This window comes from Notamacropus eugenii, chromosome 7, assembly GCF_028372415.1.
Source record: "Notamacropus eugenii isolate mMacEug1 chromosome 7, mMacEug1.pri_v2, whole genome shotgun sequence".
In the NCBI taxonomy this organism is placed as follows: domain Eukaryota; kingdom Metazoa; phylum Chordata; class Mammalia; order Diprotodontia; family Macropodidae; genus Notamacropus; species Notamacropus eugenii.
In genome coordinates this window covers 51871920-51892024 of record NC_092878.1, presented here as the reverse complement: position 1 = coordinate 51892024, position 20105 = coordinate 51871920, and the positions used below count along the sequence as shown (strand labels likewise).

Sequence of the window (20105 nt, the reverse complement as noted above, 5' to 3'; positions counted from 1 at the left end):
ACTTTACACATTTTATCTTGTTTGACCTTCACAACCCTGTAAGGTAGGTGCTATAAATATCCTCATTTTACAAATTACAGAACCTAGGTGGAGATAGGTTAGGTGACTTGCCCAGAGTCACACAGCTAGTAAGTGTATGGGGCAAGATTAGAACTCAGGTTTTCCTTGCAACATTTTATCCACTGTCACCTAGATGCCTCAAAATAATGAATTATGTAGTGAATGGAACTGAAAAGTATGTCTGTATTTTCTGTCTCAGGATAAAACTATTCATGAACTTTTGAAGGGAGTATGATTGACAGAACTTTGCTGTAGAAAGAACTCAGTATTGAGAGTCAGAAGACCTAGATTCAAATATTGATTGTAATTTAATAACTTTGTAATCATGGGCATGTTACCTTGTTTTTTTGATCTAAGGCAGGGGTGGAGAACCTGGGGCCTCAAGGCCACATGTGGTCTTCTAGGTCCTTGGGTGTGGCCTTTTGGCTGAGTCCAAGTTTTCCTGAACAAATCCTTTTATTAAAGGGATTTGTTCTGTGGAGTTTGGACTCAGTCAAAGGGCTGCTTGAGGACCTAGAGGGCCAAATGTGACCTCAAGGCTGTAGGTTCCTCAGTCCCAAAACCCCAGAAGGTTTTCCTTATCTGTAAAATAAGAGGGTTGAATTAGATTCACTAAGATTCTTTCCAGCCCTAAATCTATAATCCTATACTATCTCCTGCCAAGAAAATCCCAAACAGGGTCCCAAAAAGTCAGACATGACTGAACAATTAAACAACGAGAAGCAATCAAAAGTAACTCTGGATAAGATTCTAGCACTGGCTTGTTTAAATGTAGCCAGAGAAAAAATCTGTCTCTCTGTTCATTCCCTTGGATGAAGGCCAGTCAGGTATCTTTGCCAACTCAGGCTAAGTGCGTCTGATGTCATGTGATGGGGGAATTAGGAAGCATTTAAAGGAAGAGGTTGGAATAATTTCTTGAGAGAGAAGCTGGGTCTTCTGAAACAGTGAAGCATTACAAAAATCATGTTAAGTGCCAGAAACTAACAGGAACTGATGTAAGTAGGAGTTTCTTACGTATATTAATCCTATCTTTTAGAAAAGCAACAAGTGATTTACTATTCTCCTATTTGGACTGCAGATGAAAAAATATTTATCTGACAACTTTATTCTGAGGAAAAAAACTGCTTTTTTTTTGGATTTCAGGATGTAGAAATGAAAGGATTTTTATCTTATTTAAAAGCAAAACTGTTTTGCACTAATATAAATTGGAGCCATAGCCTTTATTAAATGATATTTAAACATGCATTAATAAATTACATTTCATAGGAATAATAGTGACTGTAGGCTCAGAATAAGTATTGTGAGAGTCCCAGAGTGGAATGGACTTTTGGGAGAGGTAGTAGTCTCTCACTCTCTGGACCCAAGTGAAGGTTGGATGCCCACTTGTTGGATATGCTTACAGGCAATTCTTGTTCAAGTAAGAGTTGGAAGAGATGACCTCTCAGATCCCTTCTAACTCTTGCATTGTGTGAATTTAAAGCCTTTAAAAAAAATTTTAGATTTATGATTTTATCCACATAGGAGACTTCCAGGGTAGAAAGGTCCTTTATTGATGTTGATCAACACCTTGGTTCTAACTTTTCACCTTAGCTTCTTGCCTATGGCTTTGAGAAGTTGTGACTTTTATGATCACATGTATAGACTACATATAGGCTATGTATGTATGTATATATATATACACATACATATATACATAAACGTGTGTGTGTGTCATCTGAGAGAAAAAAAGAGAGTGAGAGAGACAGAAAAAGAGATAGGAGATTGAAGAGAGAGACAAATATAAAGACAGAGAGAAATGGGTGTGCTGGGAAATGTTTTGACAACTTTCTTTAGGCAAAAAGTATGAAAAAGACTTAATCTGGGGGCAATTAGGTGGCACAGTGGATTCAGAACAAGGACCTGAGTTCAGATTCAGCCACTTTCTAGCTTTGTGATCCGGGGCAAGTCACTTAACTCTGATTGACTAAAAAAAAGTTTAATCTGCATTATTAGCATTTTCTCCATAGCTTTCTTAAGTCTAGACAAGGAACAAACAAAAAGTCAAACTGATTTGTAGCATTTGCTCATTTTTGAGGTATAATTGCTCGCACTGAAAATCTTGACAATAGACTTGTATGAACTGGCTCCAGGATGTTTCTGTTGACATAGGTCAGAAGCAGGACTTGAACCCAGACCTTTATGCATCTAACACTAGTCTTCTATCTGCCATGCGTCTCTACAAACAACGTCAGAGGAAACGTTAATGCTGAAAACTACTTTGTGTTTTTCACCTCAACAGAACTCAGGAACAAATGAATTCATTTAGTAAATGGAAAGAAGAATCACTAGAAATCAATTTGTTTACATCCTAATGGATAGGTTGGCCATATAAATTCATAGGTAGATGAGGGAGCTGGCAAGTTAATGGTTTGCGGTGTTTCTCAGCACCATTCATGCATTCATTTATTATTATTGGTACCTTTTATTTTTATAACACATTTTAAGAAACATTTTTATTTCATCAAATATTTCTTAATTAAATGTAAATTTTTTGACATTCTTTTTTTTAAAAAAGATATTTTTCTTCTCAATTACACATTAAAATAAATTTTAAATATTTTTTTAAAAAAGTTTTTAAAAAAAGTTTTGAGTTTCAAATTCTATTGCTCCCTCACTCCCTCCCTTCCCTTCTCCTTGAGACAGTAAGCAATCAGATATAGATTATACATGCTGAAGGTTAATTTTTAAAAATTTTGAGTTCCAAATTCTTCCCTTTCTTCTTGTCCCTTCCCTACCTCTTGAGAAGGCAAATAATATGGTATTGATTATACACTTGAAGTCATGCAAAACATATTTTCATATTATCCATGTTACAAAAAAGAATACTTTCCCCCCCCCAAAACCAAGAAAAATAAAGAAAATTAAAAAACAAAAGTATGCTTCAGTTTGCACTTAGAGTTCATCAGTTCTCTATCTGAATGTGGATAGTATTTTATATTATGGGTTCTTCAGAATTGTCTTGGATCATTGTCTTGCTAAATGTTTCACAGTTGATCGTTGTTACAGTGTTGCTGTTTCTGTATACAGTGTTCTCTTGGTCCTGCTCACTTTACTTTGCATAAGGTCCTATAAGTCTTCCCAGGTTTTCCTGAAAACATACTGCTCATTATTTCTTATGGAATAATGGTATTCCATCACAATTATATACCACAACTTATTCAGCTATTCACCAATTGATAGATAGGTCCTCAATTTCCAATTCTTTGCCACCACAAAAAGAGCTGCTATCAATATTTTTGTACAAATAGGTCCTTTCCCCTTTGATCTCTTTGGGATACAATACTACTTCCTAATAGTAGTATTTCTGGGTCAAAGGGTATGCATATTTTTATAGTCCTTTGGGCATAGTTTCAAATTGTTCTCTGGAATATTTGCACCAGTGCACAACTCTACCAACAATGCATTAGTGTCCCAATTTTCCCACATCTTACCACATTCATTTCTAAATAACTTTCCCGTACCAGGGTGAGTCTTCCTGTGAAGAAAGGATTAAAAGAGAAGAAAAAAGTTCATCTAGCTAAAGAAAAAAAAAAGCTAGCTAACACATTGACTGTATAGGACAGGATATGCACATTTTCATACCCGTAATGCTTCATCTCTTCAAATAAGGGAATTGAAGTGCTTTTTTGTAACTCTTCTCTCAGGTGGGGTTCAATAATGATAATCAGTAAGTGTTCATTTTTAATTGTTCTTTCCATTTGCATTCTTATAATCACTGTATATCATTTTCTCAGGGAATTTATTGTTACATTTCTTATTGTGTCTGTACTGACCCCAAGACAGAAATTGATCTTTTGTGAGGTTGGGGTTCATGAGTATCTTTGTGCCTCTGGCTATCAGTCTTGGTCAATGTCGGGAATGTATCTTGGTTCTAATGTCAGGTATTAAAAACTTTTATTATTGTTATTATTAAATGCTATTAGTTTGCCTTGTTGCTTCTAGTAATTTGTGGGGAGAGTTGTGCATAATTGAGCTACTGATGACTTTGAATTATGGTGCCTGCTTATATGGCTTGGATGTTCTAGTTGCTAGGAGGAGTTCATAATCTTGATCTGCAGTAGCTGTCAGGAAGTTATTTGAAGCTTGGAACAATTCTCCCATAAATTACTTGTTTCTTTAAAAACTTGTTTACTTTTTAAAAGCCTGTTGACAATATCTTAGGCTAACTTGGTCTTGAGAAGTTTCATATCTCCATTGGTCTATTAACCCATACTAAGTGCTGAAAGAAGACAGAGACTGGGCTTCTTAGATGAATCAGAGAAGTCTATGGTTGTCCTGTAGCTGCTCCCTCAAACAGAAAATCAAATTGATTTTCTACAAGGGAAAGCTCACTCTGGTACAGGAGAATTATTTAGAAATGAATGTGGTGAGATGTGGAAAAATTAGGATACCCCACTATTGGTGGAGTTGCGAACTAGTCCAAACGTTCCAGGGAACAATTTGAACAACTGGCGCTAGAAACCATCTTAGAGTGCATCTAGTCCAATCTTCCCATTTTACAGATGAGGAAACTGAGTCTCTGGGTGGTTGTAAATTATTCAAGTCTACACAAATTTGGTTATTTGGGGAACTTTCTTCTATATTCAGTTAATTTTTATTCATAGTTTTCATTCCTCAGGGATAAAATCAGTGTCTGGGATTGGAGAAAATGGTTTCTCTTAATCACAAAGTAGAGACTATTGTAGTCATTCTCTCATATGGAAGATTTAAGTTAATTAGCATTAATTAATTAAATCAATAAACATTTATTAAACTCCTACAGTTGTTTTGAGATATTGTGCTAGGTACTGGAGATACAAAGACCAAGGATATGATAGGATTGGAAGGGACCTTAAAAGTCATCTAGTCCAATGTTATCTGCCCCTCCAATTTTTAGAAAGGGAACTGAGGCCCAGCGAAATCAAGTAATTTATTCTAGATGCAGTTAGCTGATACAGTGGATAGAGTGCTGGGCCTGGAGTCAGGTCAGAATTCAAATCTAACCTTAGGCACTCAGCAGCTGTGTGACACTGGGCAAGTCACTTAACCTCTGCTTACCTCGGTTTCCTCATCTGTAAAATGGAGATAATAATAACAACATTTACCTCTCAGGGTTGTTGTGAAGATCATATGCAATAATAATTGTAAAGCCCTTAGCAGAATTGGCTGTCACATAGTAGGTTCTGTATAAATGCTCATTCTCTTCCCTTCTCCCTGGTCCCAGGTCACAGAAGTAACAAGCAGCAGATCTGGGATTTGAACTCAGGACCTAAGACCTTAAATATTACTCTATCCAGAAACTCTTTATTTAGTTGCCCTTAATATTCTAATGGGAGGATATAATTTAGCAGATAAATAAATGCAACCTAATTTCAAGAAGAAGAGAATATTAAGAATTAGGGGCAATCAGGAAAGGACTTTTTCTTCTTTTTTTGGAGGCAAACGGAGTTAAGTGACTTGCCCAGAGTCACACAGCTGGTAAGTGTCTGAGGCCAGATCTGAACTTAGGAATATGAGTCTTACTGATTCCAGGCCTGGCTCTCTTATCTACTGTGCCACCTAATTGCCCCAAATCTAGTAGTATTGATCTTCTAGCAATGGCATAGTCCAAACTATATTTTAGGCATTTTGGCTTGGCAGCTGTGTGGAGGATGGAGTAGAGGGGGAGAGGCTGGAAACAAGGGAGATCAGTTAGGAGATTTGGGCAATAGGCCAAGTGAAAGGGCTTGTATTAGGTGGTGGCTGTATCAGCAGAGAGAGAAGGGAACAGGTCCAAGAATTTTGAAGGCAAAATCGATAAGCGTTGGTAACTTGTTTGGATATGGAAGCTGAATGAGTCAAGGCCTATTCTTTTATTTACAGAGGTGAGGTACGATGAGTATGAAACAGTGCATAGACTGTCAGCCACAATTGACATATTTATTGATTTTGCTAAACTTTTTCTTTTCTTTTTTAATCTTTGCTATAAAGGAAAAGTCATTCGTAAGAGAGTCATATAATCGGAAATGAATGTGGTATAAAAGGGGGCAGCTAGGTGCGCGCAGTGGATAGAGCACTGGACCTGGAGTCAAGAAGACCCACCTTCCTGAGTTCTAATCTGGCCTCTGATATTTCTTAGCTATGTGATCTTGGGCAAGTCAAGTTTGCCTCAGTTTCCTCATCTGTAATATAAGCTGAGAAGGAGATGGCAAACTTCTCCAAAATCATTGCCAAGAAAACCCCAAATGACAAGTGGTGTAAAAACAAAAGGCATGTAATAATAAATGCTATTAAGTCATTCTTTCATTCGTGAATTTCATGATACCCCAGGCAGAATCAGAGGAGACTTAGAAGCAACACATCTCTCTAATAATAGCTGTTGTTGAATCATTTCAGTTGTGTCTAACTCTTCATGACTCCATTTAGTGTTTTCTTGGCAAAGATACTTGAGTGGTTTGCCATCTCCTTTTCCAGCTCATTTTACAGTTGAGGAAACTGAGGCAGAAAGGGTTAAGTGACTTGCTCAGGGTCACATAGCTAGTAAGTGTCTGAGGCCAGATTTGAAATCAGAGAGATGAATCTTCCTGATTTCAAGCCCAGTGCTCTGCCCACTGCACCAAGTCATTCATTCATTCATGCATTCATCAGGGTACTTGGGGTAGAAGCAGAGGAGACTTAATAGCAACCTTACATTTAGTCCTTAAGTATCTGGCCAAGAATTAGGAACTCCAAATTTACTAACTTGGGTGATAGCAAACAGGCAAAATTATGAAACTGATAAAGTTTGCTTTTTTGTCCCTTTTCCTGTTCCCCTTTCCCTCGCCTCTCACTTTCCTTTTCCTCTTATTTTTTCCTTTTCTCATTTGCCATATTCTTAATACACTCACATTGGACTCACGTATCTCCTCCTACAGGGTGAGAAGGATCTGCTAAATGAGTTCACATTTTGATATCAGTATGTGTTGCCTCCCCCTCAAGCACGTTCTTTTTAAAAGACGACTGTCTAGGGTGGATAATACTTTAAACAAAGGACAGCCCCCTAATGGTTGAATGTGTTGTGTGTGGGAATTTGGAATCAGGGAAAATGTTAAGACCATAGATTTAGAACTGGAGGGGACTTCAGAGTCTACTTTCTTCTTTTTACAGATGAGTAAACTAAAGCATAAGGAGGTTAAACAACTTCCCCAAGGTCACACAGGTTTTGTGACAGAGGTGGAATTTCAAGTCGCATGGTCTGACTCCAGAGTCAATGTTCTTTTCTGTGTTTGATGCTTCCTTCCATTTTCTGGACAGAGGAGACTTGCATTCTATTCCAGAGATGACCAAGCAGGGACAACATGGGTGAAGAAGCAGAGATGATTTGAGAAACTTTAATTTCCTCATTGCCAAAGGATTCAGTTTCCACAGGAGCAACATTTTTTCCTTTTCCTTTTTTCATTCCTGGGAAGACTCATATGAACTGCTGCAAAGTGAAATAAGCAGAACTAGGAGAACATCGTACACCATAATAGCAATGCTGTAGCAGTGATTATGTACCTTTTCCTTAGAGCAGCTAGGTGGTACAGTGGTACTGGGGTCTGGAGGACCTGATTTCAAATCTGGCCTCAGATATTTACTAACTGTATGACCTTGGACAAGTCACTTAATCCTGTTTGGCTCAGTTTCTCATCTGTAAAATGAGCTGAAGAAGAAAATGGAAAACCATTCCATTTCTTTGCCAAGAAAACCCCAAATGGAGTTGAGCAGTACTGAAACAGCTCAACAATACAGTATGCTTTGGGAGGTACTTTAATGTAGAAATTGTGTACTGAACTGGTTACAATAAAACATCTTTCTTTGTGTTGACTTTGTACATAAAATGCACTTTTTATAATCCCAGGTCTGGATTAGTTTTATTGACATTGTAGCTGAAATAACTCCAGGTGTGGATCGCTACTTGCAAATCTGCATCCGGTGGTTTGGTTAACGTGCCCATTCTCACACAAGTTGAACTGGCTATGAGTTGGAATGAAGGGTAAAGGCTTTTTTAAGGCAGGGAAGGGCTAGGGCTGAGTCACTGATTATTTGCTGTAAAGTCAACTGGCAAAGGCTTAATTCCTGGGAGGTCAACTTGATCCATTGTTACTTCTGGTTTACATTTATTCAACTCTCACTAGGTCCTAGGTAGTTTGAGAGAAGAAACTCTCTGTGGTTTCTTAAGTGCTTTCATAGACTGGATTAAAAGAGCAGAAGGGGCAGACAGCCCAAGGGAAGGATGGGTAACAGTTGGGCGTAGCTGTGGATAAGTTTAGCAGCAGTAGCCCAAAGAAGAGGGGTTTTGGAAGTTTCAGGAGGGAGACCTGAAAGCAGAGGAGGGAGAGAATTTGTCTTAAGAGCACTAGGAAGTTCTAGGAGCAGAAGCAGAGAGATATAGCATTTATCAAGCACTTCCTAGTCCCATTACTTCATGGCAAGTAAAGGGAAAAGTGGAAGCAGTGTCAGATTTTATATTCTTGGACTTCAACATCACTGCAGATAGTGACTGCAACTGTGAAATTAAAAGATGCTTGCTCCTTGGAAGGAAAACTATGCTAAATCTGGACAGCATACTAAAAAAAGCAGAGCCATCCTCTTGCTAAGAAAGGTCCATGCAGGCAAAGCTATGGCTTTTCCAGTAGCAATGTATGGCTGTGAGAGTTGGACTATAAGGAAAGCTGACAGGTATAGAATAAACACTTTTGAATTGTGGTGCAGGAGAAGACTTTGAGGGTCCCTTAGACCCAGAAGAGATCAAATCAGTCAATACTTAAAGAAATTAATTCAGACTACTCATTGGAAGGACAAATACTGAAGTTGAAAGCTTAAATACTTTGGCCATATAATGTGAAGACAAGACTCATTGGAAAAGACCCTGACCCTGGGAAAGACTGAAGGAAAAAGGAGAGGGGGAGAGTAGAGGATGAGATAGATGGATAGATAGTATCATGGAAGCAATGAACATGAACTTGGACAGACTTCAAGAGATAGCGGATAGAAAGGTCTGCTGTGGTCTTGTGGGGTCATGAAGAGTCGGACATGACTGAGTGAATAACTGTGTACCAGGTACTCTGCTCAGTCTTGGGGGTACAAATACAAGGGGGATGGTTATTTTTTTTTTCAATTTATGTTCTAATGTGAAAAGACAATTCATATAGTGCTGTAGGAAGGGAGGATGGTTTGGAGCTGGTGGTCTGGAAAGGGAGTTTTTGGTAATATCAAGTGACAGACCACGCAACAAACCCCAGCATAGTTCCTGGGGTGGACTCCAAGTTTCCTTGGTGAGGTGGTGGGGTAGAAGGAGGGAAGTCAGGAATAGAAATGAGAAAAAGTAAGTCAGTGGTCCATTTGTATATGATCCAGATGTTACTCATGAGAGATGGTAAGGAATGAAGAGAAAAAAAATGTAGGAATATTCATTGAAGACTCTGGACACTGACTTGAGCTACCTAAATGTTAAAGGTAGCTAGGTGGTGTAGCGGATAGAGAGTCAGGAAGATCTGAGTTCCAATCTATCCTTAGACATTTACTGTGTGAACCTGGGCAAGTCACTTAACCTCTGTCTGCTTTATTTCCTCATCTGTAAAATATTATTGTGGGGGTGATAATAGCACCTGCCTGAGGGAGTTGTCATGAAGTTATCAAAGCAGATAATATTTGTAAAGTACTTTGTAAGCTTATCTGTTATGATTGTGGCTATGAAGTTCTCAACATCTGTCACTTTTGTGTGACAAATAATAATTTGTGTGACAAATAAAAATAATTAATAATAATTCCCTTAAATAATTTTAAGGGAAATATTATATATGGGAGTTACTTATCATTCATAATCATGTCTTTCACCTTCTTTTCCCTGTAGATTGACCAGGACCAAGAATGACTCCCCTGGTCATGGTGGTATCCTGCCCCCCAAGTAGGCTTCTTGCCTCTTTCCTATATCGAGGAACTCAGCAGACCAGTAAGTTTCAGCTGCACACAGGGACCCCCTCTGCTGCCAAGGACTACTATGAGTTCCTGGTCCTGGGTGGGGGCAGTGGAGGGATCACCATGAGCTCCCGAATAAAGAAGAAAGTGGGGGCTGGAAAAGTAGCCATTGTTGAGCCTAGTGAGGTAAGTTGGGATTAGACTCCTAGGGGTGTGTGTGTGTGTGTGTGTGTGTGTGTGTGTGTGTGTGTGTGTGTGTGTGTGTGTGTGTATCTGTGTGTGTGTCTGTGTGTGTCTGTGTGTCTGTGTGTCTGTGTGTGTGTATGTCTGTGTATGTCTGTATGTGTGTCTGTATGTGTGTGTCTGTGTATGTTGGGGTATGGTACTGTAAGAGCAATGGTTTCTAAACTTTTTGTTCTTGAACCCCATTGGTAAAAAGTTTTTGAGCATGCAGTTCCCAATATTTATTTATTTACTTAATTATCAAAAGAGTTTACGTATGTAAAACGAACCTTAAAGTGCTGTATAAATGCCAGCTTTTATTTATAAACTATAGGCACACATGTATATTAATAATTATCTGTTTTATAAAATGTATGTAAAATAAACATTAAAAAAATGTGATAAAGATGAAATAGTACTCATCAACAGGGAATGATTGGAGTTTCTTGACTTTATGGTCAGACAGGAGCTTTAGGAAAACTATTTTAACCAGAATGAGAGGGATAGATTGTAGTGGGGAGAGACTCGAGACAGGTAGATGAATAGAAAGGCTATTGTAATAGCACAAGGGAGAGGGGATGAGGGCTACAGCTGCAGTAGGCTGTGGTAGTAGTGAGAAGGAAACAGATGTGAGATCTGTGGGCGATGAAGTGAAAAGCTAGCTGGATAATAAGAGCTAACTAACATTTGTATAGCACTTAATATGTTCCAGTCACTGCTGAACACTACAAATATTAACTTACTCAGTCCTCAAAAAAAAACTTGGGAGATAGGTGTATTATTATCATTCATATTTTACAGATGGGGAAACTGAGGTAAAAAGAAGTTAAGTGATTTGTCCAAAGTCATACAGCTAGTAAGTATCTGAGGTCAAATTTGAACTCAGGTCTTCCTAATTCCAGACCTGGTACTCGATCCACTGCAACATCTAGCTGCTTATAATATGGGTGAGTGAGGAGTCAAAATTTACAGTAAGGCTGTGATCCTGAGTAACTGGAAGGACAGTGGTACCCTCAACAGTAACAAGGAAATTGGAAAGATGGAGGATTTTGGGAGGAAAAGAAAATAGGAGATCTATATTCAAAATATTCATGTGTTCATTAATTTTCAGTTATGCCTGATTTTGTGACCCCTTTGGGGTTTTCTTGGCAAAGATACTGGAGTGCCATTTCCTTTTCTCACTCATTTTACAGATGAGGAAACTGAGGCAAACAGGATTAAGTGACTTTCTCAGAGGCATATAGCTGGAAAGTATCTGTGGCCAGATTTGAACTCAGGAAGATGAGTCTTCCCAACTTCAGACCTGGCATTTTATGCACTGTGCCACGTAGCTGCCCCCTAACCTATTCATGCCTGAACTTGAGTTTTCTGATGCCAGGCCCAGTGCTCTGTCCGCCACCTGACCTCGCTGTCTCTGGTAGTTCTGCAAAGACGGTCTTAAGATGAAGTATGGGAAAGAGCAGAGAACTGATGTCTACTTAATAATCTATATAATGAGGGGGATGCACTTGATGTTCTCTCACAGTGTTATATCCATGATCCTCTGAGGAAGCATATGGAAAAGTTTAGATCAAGGATGAGGAACCCATGGCCTTCTAGGTCCTTGGATGTGACCTTTTGACTGAGTCCAAGTTTTTTTTCTTTTTTTCTTATTTTATTTGTTTTTAGTGTTCTACAATCACTTCCATATATCTTAGATTTTTCCCCTCCCTCCCCCACTTCCCCCTACCTCCCCACTTCCTCCTTGAGATGGCATACAGTTTTATATAGGTTCTACACATACATTCTGATTAAATACATTTTCATCATAGCTATGTTGTATAGAAGAATTAAAATGAATGGGAGAAATCATAAAAAAACCAAAACATAATACAAAAGAAAATTATCTGCTTCGTTCTGTGAAAAAATTCCATAGTTCTTTCCCTGGATGTGGAAGGCATTTTGCCTTAACAGAACACTGGGAATTATTTAAGTCCTTGCATTGCAATGAAGTACCAAGTGTACCAGAAAAATTCCTTGCACACTGTGGTTGTTGCTGTGTACAAAGGTCTCCTGGTTCTTCTCTTTTCACTCAGCATCAGTTCATATAAGTCTTTCCAGGCCTCTCTGAAGTCTTCCTATTCATCATTTCTTATAGCGCAATAATATTCCATTGCATTCATATGCCACAAAGTATTCAGCCTTTCTGCAATTGATGGGCATCCCTTTGATTTCCAGTTTTTGGCCATCACAAAGAGAGCTGCTATAAATATTTTTGTACATGTGGAACCCTTTCCCATTTTTATGATCTCCTGGAGATACAGCCCTAGAAATGATAGTGCTGGGTCAAAGAGTATGCACATTTTTGTGGCCCTTTGGGCATGGTACCAAACTGCTTTGCAGAATGGTTGGATCAGCTCACAGCTCCACCAGCAATGAATTAGAGTTCCAACTCTCCCACATCATCTCCAACATTTATCATCTTCCTGTTTTGTCATGTTAGCCAACCTGATTGGTGTGATGTGCTATCTCAGAGTTGTTTTGATTTGCATCTCTCTAATCAATAGTGATTTAGAGCATTTTTTCATATGACTATAGGAAGCTTTAATTTCTTCCTCTGAAAACTGCCTGTTCATATCCTTTAACCATTTATCATTTGGGGAATGACTTATATTCTTGTACATTTTTGAGTCCAAGTTTTATAGAACAAATCCTTTAATGGGATTTGTTCTGTGGAGTCTGGATTCAGTTAAAGGGCTGCACTTGAGGACCTAGAGGTCCACATATGGCTTCAAGGCCATAGGTTCCCCACCCCTGGTCTAGATGAATGTAACTGGGTTTTTGGATTCAAGGGAGAGAGACAACACTGATTCATGCCCCCATGGAACTTAAGAAATTTCGTATTGATATCAGGCAGTTAGGTAGCATAATCAATAAAATACTGGACTTGGAGTCAGAAAAATCTGAGTTCAAATCCTGATTCAGGTGCTTACCTTGGGAAAATCACTTAACCTCTCTCAACTTCAGATAGAGTACCAGATCTGAAGTCAGGAAGACTCATCTTCCTGAGTTCAAATCTGGCCTCATACTTACTCGCTGTAAGACCCTGGGCAAGTCATTTACCCCTGTTTGTTTCAGTTTCTTCATCTGTAAAATGATCTGGAGAAGGTTTCAATGACAAACCATTCTAGTATCTTTACCAAAAAACTCAAGATGGGGTCATGAAGAGTCAAACATGACTGAAATGACTAAACAAAAACAAAATGGGAATAATAGCATTTACCCTTAGGGTTATGGTGAGAATCAAGTGAGAGACTTGTATAAAGAGTTTTGTAAACTTTAAAGGGCTGTCTTAATGCTACGTGGTATTATTATATAAAAACAAAGGTTACAGGGAAGCTTGTGGCATAGTCTTACTTAATCTGATTCTGTGATATATCGCAGTCCAAGTGAAAGCCACCCAGCAGTTGGACAGCTCCTTCACGACACTACCCAGACTGTGAGTGGACCTTTTCCCACCTCTTCTCCTAGCACCTACCTTCCAGGATCGTTATAAAGCTCAAATAAGATAGTATTTGTAAAGCATTTACCACAATGTCTGGCACATAGTAGGTACCTGATAGATACTTATTTCCTTTCTTTCTTTCCCACTGCCCGCTACAGGTCTAGCAACCAGCGCTCTGCCTTGAAGTACTGGAATTTTTATGACCTTTAACAGTACTTAAATAGTTCTTCAGCAATGTAGAAAGGACTGAGTTTAGCACTAACTTAGCAGACATAATTAGTTAAAATAGGAAGCTGCAGATGGCATGCTCTCTTTTCGTAGCTGCTGCACCCCAGGTGAATTCTGCCTTGCCTCAGATGTCCAACTTCCTGTGGCAGTGACTTCCCCAGAAGTGACTTTTTCAGAATCCTGGGCTCTCCTCCTTTCTCTCCTAACTCCTATGTGACTTGAGGGCAACATCTTCTGTTTCTTTCCCTGATATCAATTTTATACCACATGCCCTTGGCACAAAAATTGCTAGATTACACTGTGGGCACATCCCATTTACACCAGTATAACATTAGTCAAACATCATTTTTTTGGGATAAAAATTCTGAACTTACGATGCTAAATAAAAAGAGCTTTTCCATTACATGCATGCATATACACATATGTATTTACATATCTATGTACATATGCATATGTGCATGTATTAGGACAGAATGAACCTGGGAATTCAGAAACTTTTAAAGAGATATACCAAAATAGAATTAAAGAATTCTGTGTACCTGTGTATGTGTCAATCAGAAATAAATCATATGAGAACGTAGACCTGATTTATGCGATATTTTGGTGGCCAGGGGTTGTGTATGTGGATGACTTTTTTTTTTTAAGCAACTCTTTCCTGTGTCTGGGGAAAGGCATCTGACCAGACCACCTCAGTGGGTTTGAGAGAGTTGGGTAGAGTTTTAGTAAAGAAGAGGTAGTAATAAAAGTAAGAATAGCAACATTTACACAGCCACTGCTTATGTCCACTGTTAGCCACAACGATCTTAGGAAATAATTACAGAATGTATCTTAGGGACGATGAGAGAGTTGGGTAGAGTTTTAGTAAAGAAGAGGTAGTAATAAAAGTAAGAATAGCAACATTTACACAGCCACTGCTTATGTCCACTGTTAGCCACAACGATCTTAGGAAATAATTACAGAATGTATCTTAGGGACGATGAGAGAGTTGGGTAGAGTTTTAGTAAAGAAGAGGTAGTAATAAAAGTAAGAATAGCAACATTTACACAGCCACTGCTTATGTCCACTGTTAGCCACAACGATCTTAGGAAATAATTACAGAATGTATCTTAGGGACGATGAGAGAGTTGGGTAGAGTTTTAGTAAAGAAGAGGTAGTAATAAAAGTAAGAATAGCAACATTTACACAGCCACTGCTTATGTCCACTGTTAGCCACAACGATCTTAGGAAATAATTACAGAATGTATCTTAGGGACGACTGGCTCACAAACTAGCTAGTTTTTTTTTTTTTTTTGATATTGGGAAGAGTGGGGAACTTTTCAACAATTTCAACAACTTTTCAACAGTTGTCAGGAGCTAAACAGCTAAACCTTTGGAATAGTTTTGGGGTCTATGAGGATGTCCTGGGATGTGTATTAGCCATGAAGACACTCTAGTGAGTTCACAGCTACCCCATGAGATTATTTATGGTCATTAACTGGTTCTAAGGCCCCTGAGATCTCTGCAGAATCCTGATTTAGACTAGATCTCTCGGGATCTTTTCCTCCTTTTTAAAAGAACTTTTCTTATAACAACTCTGTATAGAAAGTAGTCTGAACAACCCCAGGCAGTGTGATGGGTTGTATATGGAGAGACTTTGTCTTGAAGCTATGAAGACCTGAATTCTTGGAACCTTTATGAAATGAGTAAGTGATTTTAACTCTCTGAGCCTCAGTTTCCTCATCTGTAAAATGTAAGCGTTGGACTAGACACCATTTAATGTCTCTTTCAATTCTAAATCCCACGAATGGATTGAAATTCCCAAAGTGCACATTAAACTAGGTTGTTTCATCCTTTATCTGGATGCCTGCCAGTTTTCCAGAGCAGTCTGTATTCAGAGTTGTTGCCTGAGAGTAGCTGCCTTTCAGACTTATCCATCCAGGAGTTTTAGGCTGATGGCCGATGAAGGGCTAGTAATATCTATTATTAAAATGTATATGCCTGCCTTATGCATAGTTTGTAAATCTCAAAGCACTTATAGATAGCATGCTATAGTGTGGACAGAGAGAAAGCCTAGGTCTAAATTCAACTTCTGTGGTTCACCTGGAAAAATTACTTAATGTCTCAGTGGCCCAGACAACTCTCTAGGTCTGGATGCCCATTAGTAGAGGCAGTTTCTTCATCAGAATTTCCTGCAACAATATAATCACAAGTCTGGAACTCTCCTCCCACCAAGGCACTATATAAATGTGTTATTTTGATATGTATTACTAATATAGTTTAATATTATAATGAATGAGTAATGAATAGATAGAAGAGAGAGAGAGGGAAAGAAAAAGAGAGAGGAAAGGAGAAGGAGGAGAGAAGGCGAGGATAAGAGGGGAAGATGAGGGAGGAAAGGAACCATATAAAGTAGAGGCAGTATGACACACTAGATAGAGAGTTGACCTCAAGTCCAGGAAGACCTGGGTTCAAGTCTGGCCTCTGACACAGATTGGCTTTGTCATCCAGGCTTTGTCTTAGGGCTCCATGCAGTTCTCTAAAACTGTAAATTATTGAGAAGGTGCTGACCTGCTTTGGTAGGGAAGTCTCTTCATTCTAGAGTTCTCTGTACTAGTGAAATCCCAGTCCCCATCCCTACTCAATGAAATTTCAGCCAGTTGTCATTCATAGACACTGAAATGAGTTTTGTTATCAGGGGACCTGATAGATAGAGCCCAGTTCTAATTCTTCATAATGGCATGGAGATGACTGGATTCTTCCAGGCTGTGCTAGCAGAATGTAAATTCTGGTAGGGGCCACCAAGCTAGAAAAGTTCATAGGAAGTTAGAGCTGAAAGGGACTTTAGAAGAGAGGCAGGCAGTATTGGGTAGAAGAAAGGGTTCAGAGACAGAAGACCTAGGTTTGACGGGAAGCTCTGCTCTCTACAACATGTGTGATCTTGTCCCTTGCCCTTTTTGGGCTTAGTGTCCTTATCTGTAAAATGACTGGGTGGGCTAGGTAGGTGGGTGACCTATCAATGAATGAATCATAGGAATTAGAGCAATTAAATCAGATTGTTTAGAGGGACCTTAGAGATCATCAAGAATGACTTCAAAGGTTTGCTGGTAAATAAATTGAGGCACAGACTGGTGAAATAACCTACTTAAGGTCACAGAAGTAGCAAATAATAGCACCAGTACTTGAATGTAGATCTCCTACTTCCAAGGTCAGAGCCCTTTCTACCCTACCAGATTGTCTTAAATATGGGCCTGGTGATAGGATGTCTTCTAAGAAAAATCCTTGTCAAATTTGAAAAGACTCTTTGCCAAAGCTAATCACCAAGGGAATGGATATTTTGCGGGGCACAATAGCTCATCAAGTCATCTGTAGAGTGAGGGAGGATTTGAGATCCACAGAGGGGAAAATATCCAAATTGATGAAAACACAGAACTTTTGAAATCTTGTTTTTTTTCAGGGAATCACTCATGGGTTTTCTATTGTGAGTCTATGGTTGGGAGTGTGACTGTCTTTCAGGAAGCAATACCTGTAGGACCAAACCTTTAAGAACTTTCCCTTGTGACCTATTCAAAAGATCAGTAATTAGTGCAAGGGTTCTCCTTCCCCCTTCCCTCTGGAGCAGCCACATTGAGAGGAATTCTTGAATGTTTTGTTTTCTAGAAGCATTTTTATCAGCCTCTGTGGACACTGGTAGGTGCTGGTGCCAAAAAGCTGTCATCATCCAGCCGTCCCATGGCAAGTGTTATTCCATCAGGAGTAGAGTGGATCAAATCCAGAGTGAGAGAGCTGGATCCAGATAACAACTGCGTCTACATTGATGATGGCAAGGAGGTAACTTATCCCTTCAAGGTCTTTCTGCCTATTTTGTTTTTGTGTTCCTAGGATGATCTTCCTTTCATAGGTCTGATCACATTATTCCCCTGCTCAATAACCTGAAATGACTCCCTATTGCCCACTGGATAAAGTTCAGACTCTTTTGCCTGGTAATCAAAAACCCTCCACAATCTGGCATTTTCTTACTCAGATCATTCCTTTCCTCTTTATGCATTGTATGCCCTAGCCAAGTTTAGGATATTCTGTCTTCCAAATGTTCCCTGTACTTTCCTTTCTCCAAACCTTTGTTCACATGATTCTCTGTGCTTGGAAGATGCTGCTTCTCCCTCTTTGCCTATTGAATTTTATCTATTCTTTAAACCCCAATTCAAATGTCATTTCTTTCAGGAAGCCTTCCCAGATTCTCCTTTGTCAGGAATGAGATCCCACTTGGACCTCATTTTTTTTTTTAATTTTTAATTTAATTTAATTTTTTTTAATGTTCTACAATCACTACCATAAAATTTAGATTTTAACCCCCCCCACCTACTCACCACTACCCCCCTCCCTCCCCAAGACGGCATACAATTCTATATGGGATCTACATATACTTTCCTATTGAATACGTTTTCACTATAGTCATGCTATGCAGACAAACTAAAATAAATGGAAGAAATCATATAACAAATCAAAACATAATACACAAACACACACTCACAAACGTGATCTGCTGCATTCTGTGAATGAATTCCATATTTCTTTCTCTGAGTGTGGAGGGCATTTTGCCTTAGAAAACCATTGGGATTTTTTTTTCTAAGTTCTTGCATTATTACGAAGTTCCAAGTCTACCAGAAAAAACTCTCGCACACTGTGGTCGTTGCTGTGCACAAAGTTCTCCTGGTTCTGCTGCTTTCGCTCAGCATCAGATCATATAAGTCCTTCCAGGCCTCTCTGAAGTCTTCTTGTTCATCATTTCTTATGACGCAATAGTACTTCATGACATTCATATACCATAATTTATTGAGCCATTCCCCAATTGATGGGCATCCCCTTGACTTTCAGTTTGGGGCAACTACAAAGAGAACTGCTATACATATTTTTGTACATGTGGGACCCTTTCCCATTTTTATGATCTCTTGGGTATACAGTTCTAGTACCAATATTGCTGGGTCAAAGGGTATGCACATTTTTGTAGCCCTTTGGGCATAGTTCCAAACCGCTGTCCAGAATGGTTGGATCAGGTCACAGCTCCACCAGCAATGATTTAATGTTCCAACTCTCCCATGTCCTCTCCAACATTTATCATTTTCTTGTTCCGTCATGTTTGCCAGTCTTATAGGTGTGGTGTGGTACCTCAGAGTTGTTTTGATTTGCATCTCTCTAATCAAAAGTGATTTAGAGCATTTTTTCATATGATTATAGATATCTTTAATTTCTTCCTCTGAAAATTGCCTGTTCATATCCTTTGACTATTTATCAATTGGGGAATGACACTTTGTTTCTTAAATGCAATTATCATATAATCTTGTGTGTTATTATAATCTGTATTTTTTTAATCTCCCTAATAGAAATGAATAATCTCCAGGAGAGTAGAAAGTTTGGACCACATATATTTTGTATCTAGCACGATTTTACATAGAGTATGTACACAATTAGGTTTATGAAATGTTTCTTGCCATTAAAAAAAAAAACAATTTCTCCAATGAGTGGTGTGGTATAGTGAATAGAGGACAGGAAATGATAATGATCTCCCCATTTAATTAGTATGAATACTAATCCAGATCCTTAAAGTATCAACATTTCCCACCCCACCGTTGCACTCCAAGGGGAAAGAGGATAAAGGAAAGAGCCACCTCTTTGGAAAGTGAGGTGACTAAGATAGTTTTAGGAGCATTGTATCTAGACCTCCCAGATTTGGGTGCTTTCATCCAAAAATGGTGTTCAAGTTGCATATGTGAACACTTTAAAGCTACAGATAGATTAGAACTCACACCCCTGCTGCATTTTCCAGATTTTCATGGTAGAGCCAGGATTCCCAGTCCAGTGTCTTCTCCACAGGTTTGCAGATCCTGCTGGCTTTATCTGTCTACTAGCTCTCTCTTGCTCTTCAAAAAGCAAGTTGTTTCTGGTGGACTGTTCTTAACAACTCCCCATTTTCACGTGGAAACTGTATTCATCTCAAACACTTTGGAAAATAGTGTGGCTGTTTGCTTCCCTAAACCACATTTCTCTAGATTTCCCATTAGGAATTGTCACTTCTTTGATGTTTCATCTTCTAGTTTCGATAAGCTTGTTCTTTACTTCTTCCAAATCATGTTTATAGTTATTTTTTTTAAAAAAAACGAAATTGTTCTTTTTCTTTCTAGCTACTTTCTCAACTTCCTTC

General features: G+C 38.8%; 1 protein-coding gene across 3 annotated transcripts in view; it reads left to right on the top strand.

Moving 5' to 3' along the window:
• The window catches only part of SQOR (sulfide quinone oxidoreductase), an 85628-nt gene that overhangs the window by 46800 nt on the left and 18723 nt on the right, over positions 1–20105 (top strand). For 2 of the 3 annotated variants that reach the window (XM_072624493.1, XM_072624495.1), the window contains exons 2-3: positions 9932–10182; positions 17567–17737. In XM_072624493.1, coding sequence (XP_072480594.1) covers positions 9949–10182; positions 17567–17737 — 405 coding nt within the window. In that variant the 5' untranslated portion in view covers positions 9932–9948. Of the gene's footprint in view, positions 1–946; positions 1056–9931; positions 10183–17566; positions 17738–20105 lie in introns of those variants that run through there. The other variant, XM_072624494.1, reaches the window with a different exon arrangement.